Source organism: Crotalus tigris, unplaced genomic scaffold (assembly GCF_016545835.1).
Source record: "Crotalus tigris isolate CLP2741 ecotype Arizona unplaced genomic scaffold, ASM1654583v1 scf7180000018306.2785112, whole genome shotgun sequence".
NCBI classification, from domain to species: domain Eukaryota; kingdom Metazoa; phylum Chordata; class Lepidosauria; order Squamata; family Viperidae; genus Crotalus; species Crotalus tigris.
The window spans coordinates 2,015,988-2,034,821 of NW_024096934.1; the positions used below are offsets into that span (position 1 = coordinate 2,015,988).

Below are 18,834 nucleotides of genomic sequence, written 5' to 3' on the forward strand. Positions count from 1 at the left end.
TTCCAAACACGGGCAGAGAACCAGTGTTTATAAGAATAGGTTTTTCTACTGATCATGTGGGATTTGCAGTTGTAAACAATGTTGGCATATTTCTATGCCTGGGGTGTTTATTTGTTTATTTGTTTAATTTATTCTCTTTCTTTCCCCATGCTACATGTGGATTTAGGAAATTTTGTTTTAAAACAGGGAATGCCACTTCTGGAATATCAACAAATTGCTCCCTGGACGTTAAAGGGATGATTTGTTCTGTACTTGCTCTAGCTCATGTTCTGCAAAGGCCCAAATGAAGAACAAGCAGAATAGGAGTTTGGAACGGTGAAGAATTTGAGTCATCCTGTCGAATACAGAACATAAAGAAATGGTACTAACAGGAGGAAGGAATGTGTGTTTAGGCATGGACCCAACAGGGTGGTAACTGCTGGCTAGCTCTTATCCTTGGTCAACTGTTGACTACAGATAGAGGAAATGTAGATTAACCGGTGATTCTTCACAATATCTGTCATCTCTCAGAAATATAAAGCTGCCCAGTGTCCTGATATCCAAACAGATCTGAAACTAATCAAAACACTCTGGATCAAATTAGGATACATCTTAAACTGGGAATGAAATCTGCTTGGATGAAAGGACCCATGGATGAATGAAGTACATGCGAACACAACTGAAGATCTTGGATTATTAACTTGTGGCCACTTTTGGGCTCAAAACAGCGGAATTTCAGTGGAACATCATCCTCAAATCACCGAGAAAAGTACGTTAGGAGATCGCACGTCAGAGGTTTGACTTGGCACCAGGTTTTTGTTGTTTTTGGATGTTGCTAATGTGTTTAGCTTTATAGGTTTAATATGGCTTTTATGTTGCTTTAACTTTTGATTGGGAGCAGCGCAGAGTGGGTTATAAGATGGGTGGCTATAAAGGTAGTCCTCAATTTACAACCATTCATTTCTCATATTGTTCAAAGTTACAAGGGCACCAAAAAAGTGACTTATGACCAGTTCTCGTACGTATGACCAATGCAGCATCCCCACAGCAATATGATCAGACTTTGAGTGCTTGGCAATTGCATTTATTTATGCTTGCAGCATCCCCCGGGTTCTGTGATGTTCATTGGCAGCCTTCATTGGGAGGTTCTAGGAAACAAAGTCAGTGGGGGGGAACCAGATTTATTTAATGATCACATGATTCACTTAACTACCGTAAGTTATTTTCTTAACCACAATGATGAAAAAAGGTCATAAAAGGGAGCATGGCTCACTTAACAATCACCTTGCTTAGCAGAACAAATTTTGGGCTCATTTGTTAGAACAGAATAACAGAGTTGGAAGGGAGTTTGTAGGTCATCTAGTCCAACCCCCTCCAGTAATGAAGCTCCCACAACATCTGAAGGCAAACTGTTCCATTGGTTGATGGTTCTGACTGACAGGAAATTTCTCCTTATTTCCAGGTTGAATCTCTCCTTGATCAGTTTCCACCCATTATTCCTTGTCTGGCCTTCAGGTGCTTTGGAAAATAAGTTGACACCCCACCCCCTCCTCTCTGTGACAGCCCCTCAAATATTGGAGCACTGAGCAGAATAATTTATTGATCTGTTTATTTAAAACATATAGCTGCCCATCTTCCAACCAACTCTGAGCAGTTCCAATTAAGTATTAGATAATTGGGTATGTCTAGTTTAACGAAGAGAAGGACGAGGGGGGGACATGATAGCAGTGTTCCAGTATCTCAGGGGCTGCCACAAAGAAGAAGGAGTCAAGCTATTCTCCAAAGCGCCTGAAGGCAGGACAAGAAACAACGGATGGAAACCAATCAAGAAGAGAAGCAACCTAGAACTAAGGAGAAACTTCCTGACAGTTAGAACATTTAACCAGTGGAACAACCTGCCTCCAGTTGTGGGTGCTCCAACACTGGAAGTTTTTAACAAGAGACTGGACAGCCATTTGTCTGAAATGGTATAGGGTTTCCTGCCTGAGCAGGGGGTTGGACTAGATGACCTCCAAGGTCCCTTCCAACTTTATTATTATTATTGATCATTGCACAGTCAGCCAGATGTTCAGAATGGATTTGGCATTTTGTCTACCTATCGAGTCCTTACCCAGGACCTGGGATAGGCAGATGTGGATGTTTGATGGTATATTATTATTATTATTAATAATAATAATAATAATAATAATACACCTAGCTGGTAAATAAACTCTTGTACAATAAACTTTTATGTCCTTTGTTGACTGAATCAGCCTCAGACAAAGAAGATCAGAAGATGAGAAATGTGGTATTCTTTCTTAACCCAAGTTTGTTTAGTGAATGCCATCAGAAACGGAGCTAAAATGGGAAAGGATGTTTCAGGACACAAGAAGGAATAGAGGTTGGCAGAAGTTCAGGTAGTCCTCGGTTTATGACTATAATGGAACCTGGCCATTATGGTTGTAAGTCATGATGGTTGTAAAGTGGGTCATCGCGTGACAGACCCCAATTTCACTACTTTTTGTGGTGGTCATTAGGAGAACGCCAAAGTCGTTAAGCAAACCCATTATTTACTTCAGGGGATTCTGGCAGAAATGTTGTAAATTGTGGTCACATGACTATAGGATGCTATAAACTGCCATAAATGAATGCTGAATGCTTGAAATATGGTCACATGAGTGAAAAGGGAGAGGAACTAGCTGTCAGAACTCTGGAACTGGGGAGATCCATCATAACTTTGAATGGTCGCTAAGTGACCAGTTGTAAGTTGAGGACTAACTGTAGAACCAGTGGGTTTTTTTAAAAAAAAAATGCATAAGAAATCAAGCTTTCTGCATCACCGGTATGTTATTCTACTTCTGCTTATTCAAACGGACAGATAATTTTCTAAAAACGATGATAAATGTAATAATCTGGTCAGACATTGTTTTCTTATTTGGTGAGAATGTGGTAAGGCTCAACAATTCTAGAAAATGGTTTTGTATGAGAATGGGGTCAATTCTAAAAGTTGAATTCTTTTTCCAAGGAACATTTTTTCTGCAATATTCTTAATTTTTACTAAGCCATGTATTCCCATAAACTACTGTGTCAACGCTGCAAATACTGTATATTCTTGCTCTGACAATATGCAGAACTGTCTGGTATTTTTAGAGTTAATGCAGAGCAGAAGAGGGTAAAGGGAAAGGGAGAGGAAGGAAACCTTTGACCTTCATACTAATTGGATAACCTGATATATGACAGCTAATTTGGGGAGAGAACATGCTGATAATTTAATTGCTCAGGGGAAGAGAATTTAGATCTTGGCATACCTTCCGTTATGCCTGTGCCGACATTTTGTAACAATAAAAGACTTTTAGGAAAATCAATGCCTGGAAGTTCTTTGAAGTGTTTTATTAGCCGGAACCATAACACTACTGTATGCTGAATTATCTTTGGATATCTTAACTGCTGTGAAGATATGCAATACTTTACATTGGAAAATTGATCTCATTCTGTAGATAAATGACTAACTCGGAGTCTGCTTTGTTACTTAAAATAAACTTCTATCCTAAAAGTAAATCTGATACAGACTATCACTCAGTTTGGAAACCATTTCTAGATGGCTGTTTCTAGGTGGAATTGTATTATATGCAAAATATGGTACAAATATGGCCTTCTTATTTCGGCATTGTATAATGCTTCAGTCAGAAGAAACTTTAGCAGTATGCATACAAAGGATTGTAATCTATAATCTTTTTCTTATCTACCATATATTCTAATGAATATTATTCCAGATATTTGTGCTCTTTTTAATTTTAAACCAGTCTGCCATTTTTACAAGCAATATAATTAAGGTGACCAACCGTCCTCCTTTAGGGAGGACAGTCCTCCTTTTGTAAGTTCTGTCCTCCCTTGAAAAGTGTCCTCCTTCATGTCCTCCTTTTCGATATTTGAAGACTAATCTGCATGGCTTTTTTTCCCCTCATAGAACGCTCAGAATGGTGTTCTGGAACGTTTTTTTTGATGGTTTTTTTTTTCAACTTTTGCATGAGCTGTGCTACTCCCACTATTGACTTTCAAAAGCCAATAGGAATTGCTGCCGAGCGCGCCAAAACACCCAGCTGGCAAACTTTGCACATGCAAGTTATCTGTATTATTGTTGCAATGAATAAAATGTTTCTTTTATTTACGATATTTTTTTCTTCAATTTATTTGTGTCCTTCTTTTCATTGCAAAAAAGTTGGTCACCTTAATATAATTCACTCAGCCATTTATAACAAACAAATGAAAGGCCGAAAAAAAAAAACATACCGTAAATGCCGGCATACAAGGCGACCCGGCGTATAAGACGACTCCCGTCTTTATGTCTTTATAGCCGGGCCGCATTCCTAGAATGTCGTCTTATACGCCGGAAACTACCAGTATTTCCGGCGTATAAGACGACTCGGCGTATAAGACGACCCCTGTCTTTGGCGTCGATTTCAGCGCTCGCGGAAGTCGTCTTATACGCCGGCATTTACGGTAGCTGAAAATCTCTGCTGTACTTCACCTCCCTATTTTTAATCCATTTCTCCCTCTACTTTGTTGATTTGTTCTCCCTTTAAAATGCCTCTTTCTCTCTCTGAATAAAGCTTTCTCCTCATCAAAAGCAACCACAAAGGGAGACACCAGAGATTTCTAATAATGTAACTACTAACATGGCCTGTTGTTTATAAGAAGACACTGCCCACTTTTCTGTTTAGCTCGGAAGGCACAAATCAGCATTCAGGTTTTAAATGGGATATGACAGTTTGCATGAGGCCACCTCCATTTTTATTTTCTTTTTAAAATGAAGATTAAACACAAAGGACCTGTTGGCAAAAATACTCCCCCATTTTTTCTATTTTTTTTTGAGGGGGGGGGCAGGCATTAGAGGCCTCTTTCTCTTTTTTGGTAAAATCATGTTCTTCCTTGAATCCTCATTAGACCCAAAACCCACCCAAAGTGGAATGCCCAATTCTCGAAGGAACATCACAAGGAATTCTTTATTGCTAAATGAAATGAATAAATAAACATCCATCTGGAAAAAATTTAAATGTCAATGTTCCTTTCCAGCTCTGGATGCCAGACAGGAATTTTTCAAATCCAGTAACGGTCAACTAAAAAGAGGAAGCGAAACTAAAACACACACCAAACGCTCTCGGTCTTTGCTAAAAGCAAGGGGAATATGCTGCTATGAAAAGCTATTTCTTCATATTTTCCCCCCTCCTCTTTCTCTAACATTTCTCCTAGAATTCTAGCCACACTTGCTAGAACAGGGAAGAAGCAAAAAGCAAAGAGAGCAAGAAAAAGAGAGACTTTTCTCAGAATTGGTCTTCGGGTATAGACTTGCTTGTTTTAAAGAAAGAGGTAAGTTTCTAAATATATCCAATCTTGATTTCACAGCAAGGGTCGACCAGACAGCGAGAGAGTGGCTGTGATGATAGGAGACATCAAATGACAATTGCAGTTTAAAGGTGAAAGAAGGGAAGATTGCCATTCTGACTTCTTTAGAGTGCAAGGACAAATGAAACATTTTCCTTTGTTGCAGCTGCATCACAGAGCAAAACCAGCAATGATGGAGTTCTAGCTATTACCAAGCTGGAAACGGAATCCAGGTTCAGAAAAAGGCAAGTGGCTATCTCCAGAGAGGAATGGATTATGATGATTGATGATAGTGGTAGGGGTGGTGATGTCTACCTTACCATTCCAAACCCTGTATGGGGCTTCTGGAACAAAGCATCTAATGGTGACTTCCTTAGCTATAACACTGCATCCGGTTTTGGTCACCACATTACAAAGAAGATGTTGAGACTTTGGAAAAAGTGCAAAGAAGAGCAACTAAGATGATTATAAAGACCTGGAGACTAAAACATATGAAGAAGGGTTGCAGGATATGGGTTTGGCTATTCTAGAGAAAAGAAGGACTAGGGGTGACAGGATAACAATATTCCAGTATTTGAGGGGCTGCGACAAAGAACAGGAGATAAATTTATTTTCCAAAACACAAAGGACAAATTAAGAAGCAATAGATGGAAACTAATCAAGGAGAAAAGCAACCTGGAATTAAGGAAAAACTTCCTAACAGTTAATTAACCAGTGGAACAGTTTGCCTTCAGAAATTGTGGGTGGTTCATCACTGGAGGTGTTTAAGAAGAGACTGGGCAGCTACTTGTCTCAAATATAGAGTTTCCTGCTTGAGGAGAGGGATGAACTAGAAGATCTCCAAAGTCCCTTCCAGCTCTATTCTATTCTAACTCAAATAGCTGTTTCATGCATAACATCCAACTGTATTCATGTGCATCCTCAGCCATGGAATTTACTTGGTGGGTCATTACTGGTCAGCTTTATCCAAAATGTGCACCATCTGAAGCTTCTGGACCATTTCTGGTCCCTTGAAAATTGGAGGCTCCCCAATGGACCTCCCAAATTTAATATCAAATAATGTAGTGTCCATCATCAGCACCTAACCTTCTTTTTCTTGTGCCTGCAAGTTGGACTGCCCTGTTTCAATGTAGGAAAGGTGTTGTTCTGATTCAATTTTTTTTGTCACACCTCCAAAACCCTGCCCAAAAAAATATCTGTTGCTTTTTTTTTTCTCCTCAGGATAATTCAGAAACGAACTGTCTAAGAATATGAAACGCTCTATGAGGAACATGTCCCAGCTTTATCTCTTCTTCATGGTCTTCCTTGTTTCCTTCCATTCCTCTCTCCCCTTCCACAACAGTGAATGCGACACATATCCCAGTCCTGTCTGCAAGAATCAGGCCAACTTCGTACCAGGCTATAACTTTATCGGGGAAGGAGTTGATATCACCACTCTGGAGAAGAAAGGAGCTTATGTGGTGGATATCAGCAAGTGGCAGGGACCCAACGGGACGTGTACCCTGTGTCGGAATCATAAGATGGGTGAGAAGCTGCAGAGACTCCCCCTAGTTGGGGTGGATTGGCGGGAGAAGGAAACCTGCCAACGACAAGCAAACAACTTTGTGGATGAGTTAGACATAGATGTGGCCAACGCAGTAGCCAAAGAAGTGAAGAATGACTGGAAAACAGAGTTCACTGAGGATTTCATGGAGGACGACTTGGGGCTCTCCAAAGCCCAGGTGGCTTTTGCTGGCTCTCACTCCAACTTGGCCATTTTTGCACATCAGAAAACCCGCGAGGACAGATACAGCTTTCTGAGGAATGAGATCGAATGCGAACATTACAGGTAAGCATCAAAGCACTTCAAAGAATAAACCGGAGGCGGGGAGGGGGACAGCTGCAGTAGCCAGCTTGCTGGAGAAAATAATACTACAGACAGAGACATAAGTCGAAATGAACGATCTTAGTCCTACTATTAAGATGATTTAGATCAGGGGTCCCCAATTTCTTCAGCTCATCAGCCTCTTGATGAAATTTCAGATGGTTCATGGACCTCCAAACATGTATTGTATGTCAATAATTTAATAAATACTACTTTAACTAATAGAACTACTACAATTATTATTATTATTATTATTATTATTATTATTATTATTATTATTATTAATAATAATAATAATAGAGTCCTTGAAGAGTTCCATTGATCCTTGGGGGTTAATAAAGACCACTTTGGAGAACTCTCATTTGAATCCACCTGTCCAAATCCCATCCCAAAGCTATTAAATGTTGAACGTCTCTTGGATGATGAAGAAGGGATTTCAGCTCCATCATCCAGAACTGGAGTTGACCAGAATTTATTGTGGAAGGTGGGGGGTCCTTGGTGCTCTCTGAGCTTGGTTGTTTTCTTGCAGACATTTCATTACCCAAACTAGGAAATGTCATCAATGCTAAATGTCTATGGAGATTCTCAGTCATCCAGGTCATGGTTATCCCAAAGGTGCTTTTTCAAGAGGCAACTGACTTTCTTGGCTTCCTTGAAGACATTTCACTTCTCGTCCAAGAATGAGAAGCAAAACATCTTCAAGGAAAACCAGAAGGTCCAGTTGCCTCTTGAAAAAGCATCTTTCGGACGATCATCGGTGCTAGTAAGGAGTGGGGTTTGCTCTCAGTTTATACTGACAGCAAATCCCACTCCTCACTAGCCCTGATGTTGTTTCCTAGTTGGGTAATGAAACGTCTGCGAGAAAACAACCAAGCTCAGAGAACACCAAGGGCCCCCCCCATTTCAACCTTGAGCTACAAATATCTCCTTTATTGTGGAACATCCAATGGGCTATAACAAAAGGTTGCTTCGCTCATGCTAGGTCTCAGAAGCTTGTAGTAACTATTGTCCAGCTACCAGTATCAGCTCTGGGGACAAGATACTTGATGGGTGTTGATGGCATGACTGCAATTATCTCAAAAAACACCGGCATCCAAATCCATTCATTCTTGTTTTAAGGGGAATGAATTAGTCTTTGTCATCCCGACAAGCAATCTTTATTCAGATAGCTGTTGTCTCTCCATCATCCCCCCAGACGCTTTTGAAATTGCCAGCTGTAGTGTCCTCTAGGAACAACTCAAAGTTGGAGGCACTGTATTGCAGTATTTCCATACAAAATTAGTTTTGGGGAAGTGGGTGGAAGGGCTGTGTTAGGCGCTCATGCCAGTTAACACGTGCGATAACCCAAGGCGATTTGCACCCCCCATTTTATTTGACCTCGGTATGAATCTATTATAGGCGCTAATCAGGGGAGCCTGTGTAATCGACACAGTCAAAATGTTGGGGACACACAACTCTTATTTTTCAATTTTGCATCTGAGCTAGGGCTGCCTGTGCATAACCCACATTGGTGTTTGGCTGCAAATACAGATAGTCCTCAACTTACGACCACAATCAAACCAAAATTTTTTGTTGCTAAGTGAATTCTGTCCCATTTTACGAGCTTTGTTGCCACCATTGTTATGCGAGTCACTGCAGTTAAATTAGTCAAACGCTTGTGAAGTGAATCTGGCTTCCCCATTGATTTTGCTTGTCAGAAAGTCACAAAAAGGATCACGCTTGTCAGAAAGTCACAAAAGGGGATCTTGCTTTTTGGGATAAATGGATAAAATTCATACAATTTAAATTTGATATAAAAAAATACTATATAGTTTTTTCATAATTTTTAACTTTATATATATATATATTTTCTATTTTATATTCTTTTTTTTATAAATATAAATTTTTTTAATTTTTTTTAATTAAGCCTATATTCTGCTCTGGGAGGCCCTGGGGGGGGGAAGGGGGGGTTTGGGTAGGGGTGGGGGAAGGGGGGTTTTGTTGGGTAATGTTTGTTTTTTATTTGTATATGTTGTTTTTTGTTTTTGTATTGTCTTTTATTTTCTGTAAAATTTATAAAACTCTTTAATAAAAAAAAAAAAAAGGGATCACATATCCCCGGGACCCTGCAACTGTCATAAATATGAGTCTGTTGCCAAGCATCCGAATTTTGATCACGTGACCCTGAGGGTGCTGCAACAGTCATATGAAAAATGGTCTTCAGGCTGTAGCTGAATGTGGTCAGGAATGAGGGTTTGTGGCTAAGAGTCGGATAACTGCTCTTTTCCAGATGGGATTTTTGAAGATCTTTCTGGAATCATCAGAATTTCAAGGGCTCGCCTCACCAAAAAATACTATGTTTGCTGAGTAGCTACAACCTAATTTCGGAATAAGGTTCCTCGTCCTGATTCCTCCAACACAATTTAACTGGCTCAATTTGGAGGGAGGGAAGAATAGATAATTAATCCAGGCAACAATAATCTCAAGGGGGGTAAACTTTATCTCATGACAGGTTCAATCATGGACAGGGTTAAATTCCATCTTGTCAACTGAGTTGCAGAACTCCCACACAAAGGCAAGGGGACAGATTGTTTGTACTTAGTTCTCTCTCTCTCTCTCAATCTCTCTCTCTCTCTCTCTCTCAAAAAAAGATAGAGGTAAGGTGGCAGTTAAAAAGAAAACAAGCATTTCTATTACTGGACTCACTGCCAAGGTATAGCAACACACACTGAGTGGGTGCCACAATGCCAGCCAGGCCCTGCCGTTATGCCTTGCTTGCTTGGCTAGTACAGCTAGTGAAGAACTGGAGCACTGCCAGTACTTTGGTGTAAGGTTTCTTCAGATACCAGATACCTCCTGGAGAGAACAAGGTGGAGCTCAGTACAGGTAGTAGTCCTTGACTTACGACCATAACTGAGCCCAAAATTTATGTTGCAAAGTGAGACATTTGTTAAGCGAGGTTTGCCCGATTTTACGCCTTTGCTTGCCACAGTTGTTAAGTGGATCACTGCAGTTGTTAAATTAGTAGCGTGGCTGAATCTGGCTTCCCCGATTGACTTTGCTGGTCAGAAGATCGTAAAAAAGGGATCACATGATTCTAGGAGAGTGCAAAGGTAACAAATGTGAGTCCGTTGCCAAGTGACTGAATTTTGATCACATGACCATGGGGATGCAGCAACGGTCATGAGTGTGAAAAATGGTCATAATTCACTTTTTTCAGTGATGTTGTAACTTTAAACTGAACTGTTGTAAGACAGAGACCATCTGTAATTCCAAAACTGGTGACCTTTGAACTTATTAATGTAATAATGTGCTGTCAAAATCATTGTTGAAGAGATTTGACTAAGTCAATGACTGATGGGATTAAGGAAGTTGTGGGAACAGAGAATCCTAATATAGAGCTCTCCTTATTTACAGGGTAGTCCTCGACTTATAACCATTCGTTCAGTGACTGTTCAAAGTTACAACACACTGAAAAAAGCGACTTACGACCTTTTTTCACACCTATGACCACTGTGGCATCCCCACGGTCACGCCATCAAAATTGGGATGCTTAGCAACTGGCATGTTTTTATGACAGTCGCAGTGTCCCAGGGTCACGTGATCCCCTTTTGTGACTTTCTGACAAACAAAGTCAATGGGGAAGCCAGATTCACTTAACAACCGTGTTACTAACTTACCAAGTGCAGCGATTCGCTTAACAACTGTGCCAAGAAAGGTCGCAAAATGGGGCAAACCTCCCTTAACAATGGTGTCACAAGTCAAGGACTACCTTTCTTTATTTATTAAGTGTATATGCTGCCCATCTCACTTTCAAGCAACTCTGGGCAGCTTACAGCATGAAGAAGAACAGTATAAAAGAATTTGAAAATTGAGAAAAGGAACGATTCAGAAGTTATGGCTAGTGCAGAATGCCAGGATAAGTTTTGCAGTGAAGTTGTTGTTGTTAATTGCGAAGTCGTGTCCGACCCATCGCGACCCCATGGACAACGTTCCTCCAGGTCTTCCTGTCCTCTACCATCTTCTGGAGTCCATTTAAGTTCACACCTACTGCTTCAGTGACTCCATCCAGCCATCTCATTCTCTGTCGTCCCCTTCTTCTATTGCCCTCAATCTTTCCCAGCATTAGGCCCTTCTCCAGTGAGTCCTTCCTTCTCATTAGGTGGCCAAAGTATTTGAGTTTCAACTTCAGGATCTGGCCTTCTAAAGAGCAGTCGGGGTTGATCTCTTCTAGGACTGACCGGTTTGAACGCCTTGCAGTCCAAGGGACTCGCAGGAGTCTTCTCCAGCACGATAGTTCAAAGGCCTCAATTCTTTGGCGCTCAGCCTTTCTTATGGTCCAACTTTCACAGCCATACATTGCAACTGGGAAAACCATGGCCTGGACTATACGCACTTTTGTTGGCAGGGTGATGTCTCTGCTTTTTAGTATGCTGTCTAGATTTGCCATAGCTTTCCTCCCCAGGAGCAAGCGTCTTTTAATTTCTTGGCTGCAGTCCCCATCTGAGGTGATCTTGGAGCCCAGAAAAATAAAATCTGTCACTACCTCCATTTCTTCCCCATCTATTTGCCAGGAATTGAGAGGGCTGGATGCCATGATTTTGGTTTTCTTAATGTTGAGTTTCAAGCCAACTTTTGCACTCTCTTTCTTCACCCACATCAAAAGGCTCTTCAGTTCCTCTTTACTTTCTGCCATTAGAGTGGTATCATCTGCATATCTTAGGTTGTTGATATTTCTCCCAGCATGGTATAGAATGTTCCATAGAGCTCCAAAATGTTCTGTGTCCTCTCTGGACCATACCATTTGGGGTGGGGCAGTTAAATGGTTTCTGGAAATAAATTCTCTGACCTGGAAGTAGTTTGAGGAGGTCAAGGAGGCAGCATTCCAGATTAAACAGCCTCTTCCAAAATATTTTGACCTATTTTTGGTTAAGAAGATGTACTTTTGGAAACCACCAAATCACTGGTGGAAGGATGTGATCTGATGCCAGACTTCAAAAACAGCAATAAACCACAGGGCCAGTGGTGGGATTCAGCCGTTTCGCACCACTTCAGCAAAACCAGTAGCTAATTTTTTATTGCCCGGGCCCAGAATGGACTTCTGGAAGCGGCATCCACACAGACAACCGGTTGTTCACATATTTGAATCCCACCACTGCACAGGGCCAAACATTCAAACCCAGAACCCAGAACCTGGTTTACAGTAGAAATTTTACAGACATGATTCTAGCTCGGTAGAGAAGCTTCATAATTGCAGACAATCTAACAATCCGTCTATGATGGATATTTATTGTAGGTGACATCTGAGATTTATTGTGGGTTACCTTTAAAATAAATTGCAGATCTGGTACTTCAAAAAGGCACAGACAACCAGGTTACAGGTATTTCTTGATTTATGACCACAAGGGATCCCAAAACTTTCATTATTAAGCAAGACAGGTGTTAAGGGAGTTTTGCCCCATTTTATGGTTTTTTTAGCCACAGTTGTTAAGCGAATCATTTCTATTCTATTCTATTCTATTCTATTCTATTCTATTCTATTCTATTCTATTCTATTCTATTCTATTCTATTCTATTCTATTTCTAAGTGAATCATGCGGTCATTAAGCAAATCTGACTTCTGTTGATTTGACTCATTAGATGAGCTAAGAAGGTTACAAATAGCGATCACGTGACTTCCCCAGGACAGTGCAACTGTCATTAAATACATGCCAGTTGCATGTATTTTGATCACATGACCGCAGGAATGTTTCAACAGTTGTAAGTGTGAGAACTTGCTGTATGTCACTTTTTTTTTAGTGCTGTTGTAAAATTGGTCACTAAACAAATGGCTATACATTGAGGTCTGCTTGTACTGGGTATTGACTCAGTAAAGTATTATTTGGTGTCATGATGGAAAAAATAAAAAAGGCCCCCCCCCCTATTTTCAGAGAATCTTTTCAAGATTAATCAGGAAAGGAAAAGGGGAACAGAAAATATGTTTTCCCAATGCCACATCAAACTGAGCAGTGAACTCCTACCCATAAAATGACCACCAGAAACCATCTGACCTTCAGCATGATTGTTGCATCACCTTCCTTCTTCCTGCTGAATGCCGAGGCAGAAAATAAGCTTTGGGTATGTGCCTTTGACACACAACCTTGCTTACAATATTCTGCATTTTTCGTTCTTTTCCTTTGCAGTCTGAGACTTCAGCAGAATCCTCTGCTGTCCTTCCACTTTGCTTGGGCCATCGGCAGGTTGCCTCCCTATTATGATCCTGAGGAATACCAGAATTTCATCAACATCTACGGCACCCATTATATCAACCGGGTGTATCTGGGCGGGCGAGCCCGCTATTTGCTGGCCTTGAAAACTTGTGCCATGAGCTTAATGGGGTTCACGGTGGAGAAAGTCAAGGCCTGTTTGGATTTGGAGACATCCCTGAAAGGTAAAGGGCTTTGGGGAGTTGCTTCCTTCCATTTTGAATGTGCCAAGCTCTGGTTCAGGAAATCTAAACCCAGCTTCTACGACCTTTATATGACCCAGCACACCGAAGTGATAGGAGGTCACAAACAGATGCTCTTCTCAGACAGCAGAAACATGGATCATCTCTCCGAGTGGATGGAGAGCACCAAAAGGACACCCGGGCTGGTGTCTTATTCCCTTTTATCTCTACACACCTTGTTGAACAAGACGGATCCCAGGAGGAATTTTTTGAAGCAAGCCACTGTGAGCTACATCAAACGGAGAGCCCTAAGGAGAGATTGTCGCCAAAGCTGTCCCGAGAATAACTTCAACAGCTTGGTCCGAAGGTGCACCTGCATGTGTATACCAAACGGTGTCATCAATGACAAATGTTGTGGCACCGAGCGGGGCAGGGCGTACCTCAGGTTCCATGTGGACAGTGGATCCGGTCTTTGGGGTGACCATTTTTCCTCCACCGATGCCTACGTCAAAATTTTTTTTCAAAAACAGGAAAGGCGCACTAGGGTCATCAGTGGGAACAACAACCCTCAATGGTCAGAAAATCTGGACTTTGGGGCTATCACGTTGGAGGGCAATGACAGGTTTCTAGTGGAAGTTTGGGACAGTGATGTCTGGCACGATGATCTCTTGTATAGATCTCACAGGATGTTGAGTTCAGGTCTTAGCAAATGGCAAAAATGCTACCTCCATTACGGACACGTTAAGTTCTATTACGTGTTGATGTGTGCTCCCACTCTGACTGGGTCCAGTTGCCATGACTACGTCCCTTTGCATCTGCCAACCTCCTATTTCAACGACACTAATACCAATTGGGAAACTTCATGGTCGCACAGATTTCATGCCTAGGTACTGCATGGGTAGGGCTCCTCCTGATAAATTAAGGCATTATTCAGAATTGGAAGGAATCTGTTATGGTGTCCCTATGAATTTTCTTCTATGCAACAACTGGGAATGAGTTGTGGAACAGATGATTCCTACGCAATGTACTTGTAGCCCTCAATTTATGACCACAATTGTGCTTAAAATTTCTGTTGTTAAAGGAGACAATTGTTAGTCAGTTGCCAAGTGTCTGAATTTTGATCATATGACCATGGAGATGCGGCAATGGTCATAAGTGTGAAAAATGGTCATAAATTAATTTCTTCAGTGATGTTGTAACTTTGAACAGTCACTAAATGAACTATTGTGAGATAAGGACTATCTGTAATTCCAAAACTTTTGAACTTATTGATGTAATAACGTGCTGCCAAAATAATTGTTTAAGAAATCTGACAGATGGGATTAAAGACATTGTGGGAACATAAAATCCTAATATAGAGCTCTCCTTATTTACAGGGTAGTCCTCAACTTATAACCATTTGTTCAGTGACGGTTCAAAGTTACAACACACTGAAAAAAGTGACTTATGACCTTTTTCACACCTACAACCATTGCAGCATCCCCATGGTCACGTCATCAAAATTTGGATGCTTAGCTATCGGCATGTTTTTATGATGGTCGCAGTGTCCCAAAGTCATGTGATCCCCGTTTGTGACCTTCTGACATGCAAAGTCAAGGGGGAAGGCAGATTCTCCTAACAACCATGTTACTAACTTACCAACTGAAGTGGTTCACTTAACAACTGTGGCAAGAAAAGTTGCAAAATGAGGCAAAACTCACTTCAAGTACGTTCCTAAAAAATGTACTTGTAGTCCTCAATCTACCACCACAATTGAGCCCCAAAATTTCTGTTGTTAAGTGAGACCACTGTTAGGTGAATTTTGCCCCATTTTACACCTTTGCTTACCACAGATGTTAAGTGAATCACTGCACTTGTGAAGTTTGTAACACAGTTGTTAAGTGAATCTGGCTTCCCCATTGACTTTGCTTGCTGAAGGTCTCAAAAGGGGATCACGTGATCATGGGACTATGCGGGACTGGTAATGTAATCACCTGGCCAGAGCATGTATTAGCTATAAGAACTGTATATTGGAATGTTTGGCATTTAAAGGGTTAGATGCTGTTTCCTTAAGAAAGGGTTTATGGCTAATGTAGTTTAGCTGTTCAGTGAATCCTATGTTTAACAAGTCAGTTGGAGGAGCTACTAAGTTCATCACAGGATATCCTGGCTATGTGCCAGCTTGGAAGGAATGCTTTTGTCTTGTGCCTTTGTATCGTTTTCACTACTTGAAAGCTAGCCATGTGGTGGCTGGACTAAGATCTCCAACATGTAAGGTTACACAGAAGAGGGGAATTCCATTGTCAATTTACCTGTGAAGAATGAGCTTATTGCTGTCTATGTTCTGGATGCATTTCTACATAAACGTAAGTTGATGTTTGAAGATTCCTAGAATAAAAGTGATATTTTCTTTGTCTTGTTTTCACTGAGTAACTGCCTGTCTCAGCGGAATCCAGCAGCTTATTCTGTGAGGGACAGAATAGGGACTCTGCAACCGTCATAAATATGAACCCGTTGCCAAGTATCCACCTTTTGATCACATGACCATGGGAATGCTGTAATTGTGAAAATGGTCATAAGTCACTTTTTCAGTGCCGTTGTAACTTCGAACATTCACTAAATGAACTGTTGTGAGTCAACAACAACCTGTATAAATGTAGGTGGGCTCAATCATTTATTTTTTCTTAATGCCTTTGTTATTATGATGCACCAGCGCTTTTCCAAGTGGTCCAATTATACCACGGACCAGGTATCTAACTGATTTCAGCAACTTTCACACGATCTGCATAATACATATAAAATATACAGAAATAAATCTTCAAATCTGTTCATGATGTATGCTTTGTTCTTTTTTCCTTCATTATATTGTTGTTTTAGAAAACTATTCCTTGCCGTTCTGATCATAAAGTTGATTTGTACCAATCCATGGCTTTTCTGTAGGATTATGAACACTGCGTAAAGAATGCTAAACTTGAAGACCAGTTTTCATGGGTGAATAGTGTGATCCTCTTTAGCAGAGGAGAAGAAGGTGGGCTTCTTCTAATGAAAAGAAGGACCAAGGGTGACATAACAGTAGTGCCCAATATTTGAGGGGTTGCCACAAAGAAAAGGGGGTCAACCTTATTTGCCAAAGCACCGGAAGGCAGAACAAGAAGCAACAGATGGAAACTAATCAAAGAGAGAAGCAACCTAAAACTAAGGAGAAATTTTTTAAAAGTAAGAATGACTAACCAATTAAAGGCTTGCCTTCAGAAGCTGTGGGTGGACAATCACTTGTCTGAAATGGTATAGGACAGTGGTGGCAAACCTATGGCACGGGTGCCAGAGGCGGCACTAGGAGCCCTCTCTGTGGGCACAAGTGCCATTGCCCTAGCCTTCCCTCCCCCCTGACCCCCTCCTCTCCAGCAGCCCCCCTGAAGGAGAGTCAACCCTGAGCATGGCCCACGGGGAGCAGCGTAGCCAAGGACATGGCAGCCAGGCAGCGTAGACAAGACTCTGCCCTCACACCCCATCGTGTACAGTTGATGCTGCAGGGCGCGGGCAGAGGGCGTGACCACCATAGCACTGCTGGGCTGGCTGGGTGATCTGCAGCGGGCCCTGGAGGCGGTGAGTGGCCCTGCGGGCAGGCGGGGAAATAGATAGGGGGGTGGAGCAGGAGCGGGGCCAGTTTTTGGGCACTTGGTCTCTAAAAGGTTTGCCATCACTGGTATAGAATCTCCTGCTTGAGCAGGAGGCTGGAGTAGAAGACCTCCAAGATCCCTTCCAGCTCTGCTCTGATTCTCCATCATTGGAGGCTTTTAAGAACAGATTGGACAGCCACTTGTCTGAAATGATATAGGATCTCCTGCTTGTGCAGGGGGTTGGGCTAGAGGACCTCCAAGGCCCCTTCCAACTCTGTTATGCTGATTCTACTCCAGTAGTTCAGCTGAAACTCCAATTCTGCTCCCTTCTGAAATTTCTCCTAAATTGTCATCTCCAACGTAGCGCTCTGCAGAAAAAAATGGGGGAAATAGAGAAAAAAAATTTTTTTTACAAAATTTAAAAGCAGGGAAAATACTGGGAGGAGACTAGTCTGAATTGGGTTATGAAGCTGACAGTGCTTCACCTCTTCCCATTGTACTCAAAGCTGCCGGCCGTGAGTCATTCCCAAATCCCGAACGGAGCCACAGAGACATCCGCGGGGAAGAGCCTAGGACCCCTCTCCGCTTCTCCTGCCTCAATATTAGGACTTCATCGGAGACCCACATTGCTGGGAACTCACCCACCTTCAGAAGGTGGCACCCTGCTAGGGTGGCAATTTGGCCCTTCCCTCAGACCTTCCCAGAGGCAGAAGTAGGGTGATAGACACCCAGCTAGTGGCCTCTACGGAGAGCTTCCTCCCAGCAATTATCTAGTACACGTACAACAAATCTTATATAAACACTAATTCTTAATTTTCTCTCCAGTTATGGTGACTGTTGATTTGTGTCAGCTGTCTTTGTACCAGTTCCAAGTACGAAAAAAATTAAACCTTTAAATAAAAGACACAATGCTTACAGGTTATAAAACATGCCTCTTGGAACAAAACAGGGGCGGGAGAATGGATAGTTCAAGTTCGAGCGGCGACCATCATGCACCTCTTTTCATTTGCAAATCGCCCTTTGCTTTTTCTCCCTCTGCTTCCTCCCCCCGAGCCGGTTTAGCCAATGGATGGGCGAGGATCTCTCCCCGCTCTTCCCCTCCTCCCCGTGGGACCTCCCCGCTTTTCTTTTCGAGCGCCGCGCAAATTTGACGACTGCAAATAAAAGGGGTGGAGTCTGTCCGGAGGAGGGGCGCAGAACGTTCCCGGGAAGGACCTTGCGAGAGAAAGGCGGAAGCGGCATCCCGGGTGGTGAAAGCGGAAGTTGCTGGTGAGTGGCGCGTTGGTTGCAAAAAAACGTGGAAACGCGTTCGCACGACGCGGGAAAGCTAGTTTTGCATTAGCATCAAGTCGGGGCGGGGGAGATCAGCGGGACAAAGTTGCAAAAACTCCTCTTTGCAGTAAAATAGACCTTGTTAAGAAATGGATGGGGGAGGGAATAGGGGTGGAAGCAAAAAAGGCGGAGAGAGGGAAAAATGCACGCTTAGGATGATAGATAGATAGATAGAGAGAGAGAGAGAGAGAGAGAGACAGACGACAGACAGACACATTGGTAGGTAGACAGACAGATAACCTTTATTATCATTTTTACATTAAAAATGAAATTCTGTTGCTTGCTCTCAAAAG

The 18,834-nt window shown here is 41.9% G+C and overlaps 2 protein-coding genes across 9 annotated transcripts in view; both read left to right on the top strand.

The window, feature by feature from the left end:
• The first annotated feature begins 484 nt into the window (after nucleotides 1-484).
• LOC120311010 (perforin-1-like) lies at nucleotides 485-15,104 on the top strand. 5 transcript variants are annotated; one of them, XM_039350097.1, is made up of 5 exons: nucleotides 485-748; nucleotides 5,209-5,325; nucleotides 5,507-5,585; nucleotides 6,562-7,168; nucleotides 13,366-15,104. In XM_039350097.1, exons 4-5 carry the CDS (start codon nucleotides 6,591-6,593, stop codon nucleotides 14,495-14,497), a joined length of 1,710 nt encoding a protein of 569 aa, XP_039206031.1. In that variant the 5' UTR covers nucleotides 485-748; nucleotides 5,209-5,325; nucleotides 5,507-5,585; nucleotides 6,562-6,590; the 3' UTR covers nucleotides 14,498-15,104. The 5 variants fall into 5 exon arrangements, with proteins under 5 accessions (XP_039206031.1, XP_039206028.1, XP_039206032.1 ...); XM_039350094.1 differs by lacking the exon at nucleotides 5,209-5,325 and having other exon boundaries at nucleotides 5,362-5,585; XM_039350098.1 differs by lacking the exon at nucleotides 5,209-5,325.
• Nucleotides 15,105-18,350: 3,246 nt separating this feature from the next.
• PARP2 (poly(ADP-ribose) polymerase 2) overlaps nucleotides 18,351-18,834 on the top strand; it is a 36,523-nt gene continuing 36,039 nt past the window's right edge. For all 4 annotated transcript variants that reach the window (XM_039350110.1, XM_039350107.1, XM_039350109.1 and 1 more), the window contains exon 1: nucleotides 18,351-18,478. The gene's annotated coding sequence lies outside the window, so the exon portion shown is untranslated. The remainder of the gene's footprint in view (nucleotides 18,479-18,834) is intronic.

What these genes read in the sequence shown, in the direction of transcription:
- LOC120311010 (XM_039350097.1), top strand. Translation starts at nt 6,591, where the DNA reads ATGAAACGCTCTATGAGGAACATGTCCCAGCTTTATCTCTTCTTCATG. An exon ending in ATCGAATGCGAACATTACAG is followed by an intron (nt 7,169 to 13,365) that starts GTAAGCATCAAA and finishes TTTCCTTTGCAG; the next exon opens with TCTGAGACTTCAGCAGAATC.